We start from the raw sequence: 11,460 nt of genomic DNA on the forward strand, positions 1-11,460 counted from the left end.
AGCCTGGTGCAGGTCTACAATTTTGTTTCTGGTGTCCTTTGACAGCTCTTTGGTCTTGGCCATAGTGGAGTTTGGAGTGTGACTGTTTGAGGTTGTGGACAGGTGTCTTTTATACTGATAACAAGTTCAAACAGGTGCCATTAATACAGGTAACAAGTGGAGGACAGAGGAGCCTCTTAAAGAAGAAGTTACAGGGCTGTGAGAGCCAGAAATCTTGCTTGTTTGTAGGTGACCAAATACTTATTTTCCACCATAATTTGCAAATAAATTCATAAAAATCCTACAATGTGATTTTCTGGATTTTCTTTTCTCATTTTGTCTGTCATAGTTGACGTGTACCTATGATGAAAATTACAGGCCTCTCTCATCTTTTTAAGTGGGAGAACTTGCACAATTGGTGGCTGACTAAATACTTTTTTGCCCCACTGTATAAACATGGCAAATCCATACTACAATGTAAACACAGCAAACATGAGAAGAACACATGAATGATCTTTGTCATCAGGTGACTTTAACACAACCCTTCTCTCTCCCGGACACCGGACACCATCAAGTCTTCATTAAACAGGTAGAACAGGAAGCCATCATTGGTGAAAGGTATATGCAGGGCTATAAAAGCGCAAAGTCTTGCAAGGGGACAATTGAAGTCTGGTGTAAATCCAAACTTATACTGTAGATCTACAGAGATATCATGAGAGTCAATGCAGCCGTCCTATTGGTCCTCTGTCTCCTGACCATCAGTCATGGTAAGTTACCATCATTTACATTTACATTTTAGTCATTTAGCAGACGCTCTTATCCAGAGTGACTTACAGTAGTGAATTCATACATTTCATTTCATGCATTTAAAAAAAATAATAATAATAGTACTGGCCCCCCGTGGGAATCGAACCCACAACCCTGGTGTTGCAAACACCAAGCTGGCATTGCAAACACCATGCTCTACCAACTGAGCCACATGCTTGATCAAGTTGGAATTGATCTTCAAGTTCGCTCCATAATTTCATCCTCCTTGTTGTCTGTGTACTCAGGTCTTTGTCGCCATAGCATGGGACTGTCAGGAGGTAGTGGACATCAACAATCTGATGCAGATCGATGCAGGACTGGGGCAAGTGGTTGCTACGGACACAAGTTAAATCCCCTACTACCTGGTAGGTGATAAATTGATCCACCTGCCTGGTTCCCCGAAGCATATCACTGTAGGACCAGCAGGGATCTGGGGTGTCAACAAGGACTATGCAATCTAAAAGTATGTGGCTGGTAACTGGGTGCAAGCTGCAGGTAAGTGGAGAGCATTACTCAATATTTATCCAGAGGACACATGCTTCTTAGCTTTCCTGATACCATCAGGCTGTTGAAAAAATGATTGATGTTTTAAATTGTAACTTGTAGGTAATTTGGCAGTACTCACAGATATGTGCTCCTTGTTTGCTTGTCCGTCTGTCTGTCTGTCTGTCTTTGTGGTCTTCAGGCCTTCTGAAACAGTTGGATGCTGGAGGTGACCAGTTTGTTGTGGGGGCTAACATGGACGATACTCCATTCTGTCTGACAAGTAGTGCCACAGTTGGCTACAAGGGTCCAGACTCACCCCTTCCATGGACAGGATTGCCAGGAGCTGTGAAGTACTACAGCTGCGGACCCTTTGGGTGCTGGGCAGTCAACAAGAATGATGATATCTACTTAATGAGTGTAAGATCTGGGAAAGAGTGTGAGAGCTGGAGTAGAGTAGTAGAGGATGGAGAGTGTCAGTTATTTTAAAACTGTTTCATATTATACATGTTGAAATTGTCTTAAAACCCTGATTGGTTATATGTTTGTTTTCAGTATGTGAACAAAGACACCTGTCAAAACAAGGGGTGGAGTCACATTGAAGGCAAGCTTTCCATGATTGAGGTGGCAACTGATGGTAGTGTCTTTGGGGTCAACTCTGTGGGTAGTGTTTATACCAGGTAAGGTTACTACTGAACTATGTGTATGGTCCACCTCCCCCCCCCCCCCCAACAGTATTAACTTGAAAATCACTTGTAATAATAACTTAAAATAATAATGGTATACCTTTAATTATAACTCTTATCCTTACAGTACATGCTATGTGAAGCTCTTTACACAAAAACTAAAATACTGTAGATACATAAATATAATCAGTTAAATATAATCAGATCTAAACTTATAGGACTTATAAAGAGATGTGTAGACAGTGTATGATAAAATATGTCAAAGTTGGATGTCCTGTAAAGCTACAGTTTGTGATAAAAAACAACAACTTCCCAGACACCCCACCACTTGTTTGGGTAAACAGCTGAGAAATGTAGTTAGAGAAATGTAACCACTCTCACATTCATACATGGAGCTACGGATGCAAAGACTCAACAATTAAAAAAAAAAGCAATATTTAACATGTTTTTTAAAGCTATACATTGTTTGTTTACAATAACATTGTTTACAAACAATTGAGTAAAAGCTTACATTTTGGCTTCTGATGTGATTGAATTAAGCTCAAGATGCAGAAGTTATATTCTTCAAAAATCTATGGCTATATTCAATTATTAAAGTCCCCCCCCCCCCCAATTTTTGTATTTTTTATTTCACCTTTATTTAACCAGGAAGGCAAGTTGAGAACAAGTTCTCATTTACAATTGCGACCTGGCCAAGATAAAGCAAAGCAGTCTGACACATACAACAACACAAAGTTACACATGGAGTAAAACAAACAAACAGTCAATAATACAGTAGAAAAATAAGTCTATATACAATGTGAGCAAATGAGGTGAGATAAGGGAGGTGAAGACAAAAAAAGGCCATGGTGGCAAAGTAAATACAATATAGCAAGTAGAACACTGGAATGGTAGATTTGCAGTGGAAGAAAGTGCAAAGTAGAAATAGGAATAATGGGGTGCAAAGGAGCAAAATAAATAAATAAATACAGTAGAGGAAGAGGTAGTTGTTTGGGCTAAATTATAGATGGGCTATGTACAGGTGCAGTAATCTGTAAGCTGCTCTGACAGCTGGTGCTTAAAGCTAGTGAGGGAGATAAGTGTTTCCAGTTAAAGAGATTTTTGTAGTTCGTTCCAGTCATTGGCAGCAGAGAACTGGAAGGAGAGCCGGCCGAAGGAGGAATTGGCTTTGGGGGTGACCAGTGAGATATACCTGCTGGAGCGCGTGCTACAGGTGGGTGCTGCTATGGTGACCAGCAAGCTGAGATAAGGGGGGACTTTATCTAGCAGGGTCTTGTAGATGACCTGGAGCCAGTGGATTTGGCGACGAGTATGAAGCGAGGGCCAGCCAACGAGAGCGTACAGGTCGCAGTGGTGGGTAGTATATGGGGCTTTGGTGACAAAATGGATGGCACTGTGATAGACTGCATCCAATTTATTGAGTAGGGTATTGGAGGCTATTTTGTAAATGACATCGCCGAAGTCGAGGATCGGTAGGATGGTCAGTTTTACGAGGGTATGTTTGACAGCATGAGTGAAAGATGCTTTGTTGCGAAATAGGAAACCAATTCTAGATTTAACTTTGGATTGGAGATGTTTGATGTGAGTCTGTAAGGAGAGTTTACAGTCTAACCAGACACCTAGGTATTTGTAGTTGTCCACATATTCTAAGTCAGAACCGTCCAGAGTAGTGATGCTGGTCGGGCTGGCAGGTGCAGGCAGCGATCAGGTGAAGAGCATGCATTTAGTTTTGCTTGTATTTAAGAGCAGTTGGAGGCCACGGAAGGAGAGTTGTATGGCATTGAAGCTCGTCTGGAGGTAAGTTAACACAGTGTCCAAAGAAGGGCCAGAAGTATACAGAATGGTGTCGTCTGCGTAGAGGTGGATCAGAGACTCACCAGCAGCAAGAGCGACATCATTGATGTATACAGAGAAGAGAGTCGGCCCGAGAATTGAACCCTGTGGCACCCCCATAGAGACTGCCAGAGGTCCGGACAACAGGCCCTCTGATTTGACACACTGAACTCTATCAGAGAAGTAGTTGGTGAACCAGGCGAGGCAATCATTTGAGAAACCAAGACTATTGAATCTGCCGATGAGGATGTGGTGATTGACAGAATCGAAAGACTTGGCCAGGTCAATGAATACGGCTGCACAGTATTGTTTCTTATCGATGGCGGTTAAGATATCGTTTAGGACCTTTAGCGTGGCTGAGGTGCACCCATGACTAGCTCTGAAACCAGATTGCATAGCGGAGAAGGTGCGGTGGGATTCGAAATGGTCTGTAATCTGTTTGTTGACTTGGCGTTCGAAGACCTTAGAAAGGCAGGGTAGGATGGCTATAGGTCTGCAGCAGTTTGGGTCAAGAGTGTCCCCCCCTTTGAAGAGGGCGATGACCGCAGCTGCTTTCCAATCTTTGGGAATCTCAGACGACACGAAAGAGAGGTTGAACAGGCTAGTAATAGGGGTTGCAACAATTTCGGCAGATCATTTTAGAAAGAAAGGGTCCAGATTGTCTAGCCCGGCTGATTTGTAGGGGTCCAGATTTTGCAGCTCTTTCAGAACATCAGCTGACTGGATTTGGGAGAAGGACAAATGGGGAAGGCTTGGGCGAGTTGCTGTGGGGAGTGCAGTGCTGTTGACCGGGGTAGGGGTAGCCAGGTGGAAAGCATGGCCAGCCGTAGAAAAATGCTTATTGAAATTCTCAATTATGGTGGATTTATCGGTGGTGACAGAGTTTCCTATCCTCAGTGCAGTGGGCAGCTGGGAGGAGGTGCTCTTATTCTCCATGGACTTTACAGTGTCACAGAACCTTTTGAGTTTGCGTTGCAGGAAGCAAATTTCTGCCTGAAAAAGCTAGTCTTGGCTTTTCTAACTGCCTGTGTATATTGGTTTCTAACTTCCCTGAAAAGTTACATATCACGGGGGATGTTCGATGCTAATGCAGAACGCCACAGGATGTTTTTGTGTTGGTTAAGGACAGTCAGGTCTGGAGAGAACCAAGGTCTATATCTGTTCCTGGTTCTAAATTTCTTGAATGGGGCATGCTTATTTAAGATGGTAAGGAAGGCATTTAAAAAATATAACCAGGCATCCTCTACTGACGGGATGAGGTCAATATCCTTCCAGGATACCCGGGCCAGGTCGATTAGAAAGGCCTGCTCGCTGAAGTGTTTCAGGGACCGTTTGACAGTGATGAGTGGAGGTCGTTTAACCGCTGACCCATTACGGATGCAGGCAATGAGGCAGTGATCGCTGAGATCTTGGTTGAAAACAGCAGAGGTGTATTTAGAGGGCAAGTTGGTTAGGATGATATCTATGAGGGTACCCGTGTTTACGGCTTTGGGGTGGTACCTGGTAGGTTCATTGATAATTTGTGTGAAATTGAGGGCATCAAGCTTAGATTGTAGGATGGCTGGGGTGTTAAGCATGTCCCAGTTTAGGTCACCTAGCAGCATGAGCTCTGAAGATAGATGGGGGGGCAATCAGTTCACATAAAGTGTCCAGAGCACAGCTGGGGGCAGAGGGTGGTCTATAGTAGGCGGCAACTGTGAGAGACTTGTTTTTAGAGAGGTGGATTTTTTAAAGTAGAAATTCAAATTGTTTGGGTACAGACCTGGATAGTAGGATAGAACTCTGCAGGCTATCTCTGCAGTAGATTGCAACACCGCCCCCTTTGGCCATTCTATCTTGTCTGAAAATGTTGTAGTTAGGGATGGAGATTTCAGAGTTTTTAGTGGTCTTCCTAAGCCAGGATTCAGACACGGCTAGGACATCCGGGTTGGCAGAGTGTGCTAAAGCAGTGAATAAAACAAACTTAGGGAGGAGGCTTCTAATGTTAACATGCATGAAACCAAGGCTATTACGGTTACAGAAGTCATCAAAAGACAGCGCCTGGGGAATAGGTGTGAAGCTAGGCACTGCAGGGCCTGGATTCATCTCTACATTGCCAGAGGAACAGAGAAGGAGTAGGATAAGGGTACGGCTAAAAGCTATGAGAATTGGTCGTCTAGGACGTCCGGAACAGAGAGTAAAAGGAGCAGGTTTCTGGGGGCGATAAAATAGCTTCAAGGTATAATGTATAGACAAAGGTATGGTAGGATGTGAATACAGTGGAGGTAAACCTAGGCATTGAGTGATGATGAAAGGAACTGAAAGGTTGTATAAGGTATAATGAGCAGGGCTAGAGGTTCTACAGTGAAATAAGCCAATAAACACTAACCAGAACAGCAATGGACAAGGCATATTGACATTAAGGAGAGGGATGCTTAGCCGAGTGATCATAAGGGTCCAGTGAGTAGTGAGGTTGGTTGGGGTCACGGCGATTCAGACAGCCATGGGTAGCAAGCTGGCAGAAGATGGTCTGTTTTTAGCCACCTCGTGCGTTTCCATTGGTAGATTAGTGGGGTTCCGTGTGGTAGAGGGGACCAATCCAATTGGCGAAATAGTTATAGTTATAGTGGCCCAAGAAAATTGTCCGATAGACCTATTCAGATAGCAGCCGATAAGACAGCTAACGATTAGCGGGCCGCAGATGGGCGTTCAGGTTACGTCGCGACGGAGGGGCCAGTTGGATAACTCCCTTGGGCAGATAACGTCGGTAGTCCAGTCGTGAAGGCCCGGTGGGGATCCGCATCGGCAGTAAAACGGGTCCGGATAGGTGATTGTAGCCCAGGAGTGGCTGATGGAACTCTTCAGCTGGCTAGCTCCGGAATAATTGATGTTTGCTCCGGGACCGACGTTAGCCAATAGTCACTTGGATAGCAGCTAGCTAGCTGCAAGATCCAGGTGTAAATGTCCAGAGCTTGCGGTAGAAATCCGGGGATATGGAGAGAAAATAGGTCCGGTATGCTATGGTCTGAGTCGCGTTGTACAAAAACTGGCGATAGCTTTTCGAGCTAAAGGATAGCTGATGACCGCCAACCGTGGTTAGTTGAATACTAACGTTAGCCAGTGAACTGGCTAACTTCTGGCTGACTTCTGGCTAGCTTCTGTTGTGGATTTCAGATTTGAGGTGAATAATACTTTTTTTTAAACAATTGGTGAGGTGGGTTGCAGGAGAGTGTTTTGAAGTTGAGTTTTTAGAAAAAAATATATAAAAAGATATGCGAAGAAAATATGTAAATATATATATACACGGGACACGACAAGACGAGGACAAAGGACGTCTGACTGCTATGCCATCTTGGATGGATAAGATGGATGTAAAAATGGATGTACTTAAAAAAAATTATAAACTTTAAAACATGAACCCCAACCCTTTCTTCAACACAGAGACGGCATCACAGCCAGTAAACCAGAGGGCACCGGATGGAGCAATATCCCAATGTGCATGCTCATGGGCCATGTGACCTACGACCTGGGCCGTCTTTGGGTCGTCTCCAAGTCTGCCGTCACCATGGTGTGCACACCTTAGCCTCTCCTCTGCATCTGTTGGCCATTTGGGTTCTGTCTAAAGTTTACTTGCTAACTCATTGATCTCTCTTTCTGGAAAAGCCTTTAGTTCATTAGTTCATAAAAATCCTTCATTTTAAAACCTATTGCTCTACCTATTATTTTCAGTTCTTCAATGATCTTATTGACATTTAAAAAAAAATATCAATGAAGATTTTATATTTTCTTGACCACTCCTTGATTAACTCTTCAATAGATCTTTGCCATGGAGGCTATTTAATTAAGTGTAGTGTAAACTAGGGCACGGTCATGTTGCTCACAATCCACATGGGTTTTGCTGTGCTTCAGAGGTCATCAATAGGATTGCATGGAATCCTTGTCATTGTTTATTATCTCATTATATAATCATTTCCTGCAAAAATAAAGCATTCATTTTGAAACTATTGGAATTTCTGTGTTATTGTTTTTTTTTTATCATATTGAACAGGTTGCTCTGCCAGTGGTGATTTTAGCATCGAAATCTTGGTGGGGCAAACTCAACCAATTTTTTTTTAGATACATGCCAGCAAAGCCACTGCACAACACAAACGGCCCACAAACTGTTAGGCCCTACATAAAGCTGTCCCAACAGCAGAGCTTTCCTTTCAGCACCATGGAGTGAATCCTTACCACCACTACACCTAGCTCTCAGCGGAGCCTGGCAACCTGGTCTCAGAGTATTTAGTTTTATTCTGTACGTAAATCCGGACAACCAATTTAGTATGATATGTTACATTTCGTATGGTATTGTATTCATTTGTGGATGTCCATTACCATTTTGTATGATATGTTACGAATTACAATTGGTATTATATGTTACGAACTTGCAAAGCGTACAATATGTTACATATTCTGGTTAGGTGGCTAACGTTAGCTAGGCTAGGTTAGGGATTAAGTTTAGGAGTTAGGTTAAAGGGTTAAGGTTAGGGGAATGGTTAGCTAAAAGGTTTAAGGTTAGGGGAAGGGTTAGCTAACATGTTAAGTAGTTGTAAAGTACCTAATAAATAGTAAGTAGTTGAAGTTGCTAATTAGCTAAATTGCTAAAGCTAGCCGTGATGAGATTCAAACGCGTTATACGCCCACCCATCCACCCAGACTTAAGTAATCGTATGTCATACCAAACCTAACATATCATACTAATTTGAGTGTCCCAGACGTACGTTTATGAGACCAGGCTGAGCCTCGTCTGGCAGCAATACAGTTCATTTGGCCTAATTTACTGCATTTTATAAAAACATAGCTGATATGGCTGACTTGCTTAAATAAATATGGTTTCCATGGATTCCTTGTGGATTTGTGTAACTTGATAAGAATCACAATCTGCTTCAATAATAGTGAATGCCGACATGAGTTTAGACTTTGAACCATACACAAACATTATTACATTTATGTTCAGTAAATTCATAATGTTTGTTCTGATCATTAGCAAATGAGCTGCGACGAGGTAGGCCTATTACTTCAGTACTTTCAAAATGGACACCGACAGAAATTCAGATGTTAGTTCAGATAAATTCAGCAATATGTTGAGGCCTTAACTTTACTCTTCTTTAAATCACCACACACACACACACACACACACACACACACACACACACACACACACACACACACACACACACACACACACAGAGGGAGAGACGGTTAACCTACCATTTGAAGTATTTTATTAGGCCTTTGTAGTCTAAAAAGGAAGGAAAATACAATCACGAGGATCCACTTTTATAGGCAATATACCGACTCACAGACAGCGCATTGAGCAAACAAAACAACCCTCACAAAATCAACTGGAATTACATGGGTCTATTAATGAACCTTTTGTTGAAAACAAATAGTTGAATGGAAAGAGACTGTCACTGGCAAACATGGTTACAGACCCAACAACATTGTATAATGTCCCCTCCTTATGGAGAAAACACCTGCGCTAATTATAATACACAAAGTAAGCAAAACAATTAAATGCATAATTCCAACATTAACTAAAATTATGAACAAGATACTAATGAGATAGACCTATATAAGCAATATAACAATTGAGATGTACAAAATACGGCATAAGGGAAAAATTTGCGGATATGAGGGAAGCTATCATTTTGATTAAGACATTAATGAGTCAGTTTAAATGGACGTAGTTGATATGCCTATTTGTTTCAGCACTTTTGAAATGGACAGCAACAGAATGGGCCGTTCTTACAGTATTCTCCCTATACACCAAGTCAGAACTGTAGGATAAATAACGGGGGCATATAAGCAGACAATAAAAGCTCTTACAATATTCGATGATGACAGTTCTCTAAAACTGGCTATTGGCTACAGGTGCACCACCCGTCAGTTTACATATCTCCCTGGTATACTACATAATTTATGCAGCAGTTTACAATAAATATTTTTGGACTCACCATTGTTGTGCTGTGCTCACTTGAACAGGAAGGTGGCGTGGCAGTCCCTCTTGTGGGCAATCTTTGTCATCATCAAACTGTCATCAAAGTCTGGCATTCTCTGGATGAAGTCATGCTGGATTGATGCATGGCCAATGATTTCAACCTTTTCTGGCCCATAGTGTTGCGTGTGAATGTTTATCCTTTTAAGCTTGATAATGAGACCCTTTCAGACAGATGTTTTCATCCTTAAACCCAGACTTGGACCACACACCCTCTCCACTGAATAGCAGGCAGCAAAATAGTGATTGCTTTGCGGCACTTGCAGTTAGCCACTGATTCCTTCCAAACCACTCATTGTTGAATTTGTGATTTCCGACTTGTTGTGTAATGTTTATGTCCAATGGCCGATGAGCACAGAGATGTTTTATTTATAATGTTTCTTCATATGATAAGGATTGAAAAGGATTTCCCAGTAGATTAGCACTGTGATTCATAATGATGACTGCTTGTCTAGCTAGCTAGCTAAGATTTTGAAAGTATGATGTTGACATGATCAGTCCAATCAAAGCTACGGTATGACGTGTTTTGACGTCATTTTTATCTGAACCAAACATAGACATCTATGAGTGGTTCAGATTTTGGTTTGCACCGGACTAAAAGTCCAACGTCCGTGGACGTGGAAATCAAGGCCGGTCCAGACAGTACCAAAAAAAGATGTCCAAAAGGTGTCGGCATCGATCCGTGCTTACTGAGGTGTAGCCTACAGTGTCGCCTGAAACAGCATTTTATGAATGGCCATCTATATGGTAGGCCTACCATTGTGAAACACCAAAAAAAGAACGTCAGGCCCAACAGGACGAAAAAAAAGACGTCCAGAGGACGGCTCGTGCTTACTGGGGTGTAGCGTACCATGTAGGCCATCAAAGGAATTTGATAAATAATGTGTTAGGCCCACCGTTTGTAAAATAGGCGTTTGTGCCATCCATTTTCTCTCCTGCCTGTAGGCTACAGAAAAGGCTACATATTATTTCTACCATATGCAATATCCAGGTACGGGATCAAGCACATGCACCAAAAAAATTGATGGGCTTAATCATAGAATTACATATACAGTCCCTAAGGATCTCTGTGGGCCTAGTCATAAACATTTTTAATTTAACTTATATGTTTAACAAATATGTTACCTTTTATTGTGGCGTAACAGAACAAATCAAGATGTTTTCATCTGATTGTCAAACTATAATTTCAAAGGGCTCCTTCATAGGCCACCCACACACATTTATCCACTTGCAAGATATTTCCAGCTTCCAAATAGTGTTGAGTGGAAAGAGACATCTGTTACAATACACCACAAAGTTTCATGTCAAATTTGGCTATTATCAGTAGGGTAGATTTTATGCGTCCACTGCTGTTCCCGCGCGTTTCAGTGCAGGCCACTCATCTCTGCCTTGGCAAAATGTCAGTGTTCTCGTTGAACCACATCGCATTTGAGTGTAAGCTATACCATTCTTTTTCAAGTCCATTCGCTCATTTATCATACCTCTAACATGCGGTAATCATAAAAAGTTGTGTAATAGCCTACAGTTTTTTGGACATTTTGTTGTAATTCTTGTGAATGGCTCATGCTTCACCCTGGCTCTATCTGCTACATGATTTATGTTGGTGGAGCGTCACAGCGATGCCAACAGAGGTGCCGCTGGGAATGAACAAGCTAA

General features: G+C 42.2%; 1 protein-coding gene across 1 annotated transcript; it reads left to right on the top strand.

Moving 5' to 3' along the window:
* Window positions 1–691: 691 nt before the first annotated feature.
* Window positions 692–7,774, top strand: LOC106609743 (fish-egg lectin-like). The gene is made up of 5 exons (XM_045722518.1): window positions 692–746; window positions 1,048–1,131; window positions 1,472–1,689; window positions 1,825–1,949; window positions 7,209–7,774. Exons 1-5 carry the CDS (start codon window positions 692–694, stop codon window positions 7,348–7,350), a joined length of 624 nt encoding a protein of 207 aa, XP_045578474.1. The 3' UTR covers window positions 7,351–7,774.
* The last annotated feature ends 3,686 nt before the right edge of the window (window positions 7,775–11,460 follow it).

Source organism: Salmo salar, chromosome ssa07 (genome assembly GCF_905237065.1).
Source record: "Salmo salar chromosome ssa07, Ssal_v3.1, whole genome shotgun sequence".
Classification (NCBI taxonomy): Eukaryota; Metazoa; Chordata; class Actinopteri; order Salmoniformes; family Salmonidae; genus Salmo; species Salmo salar.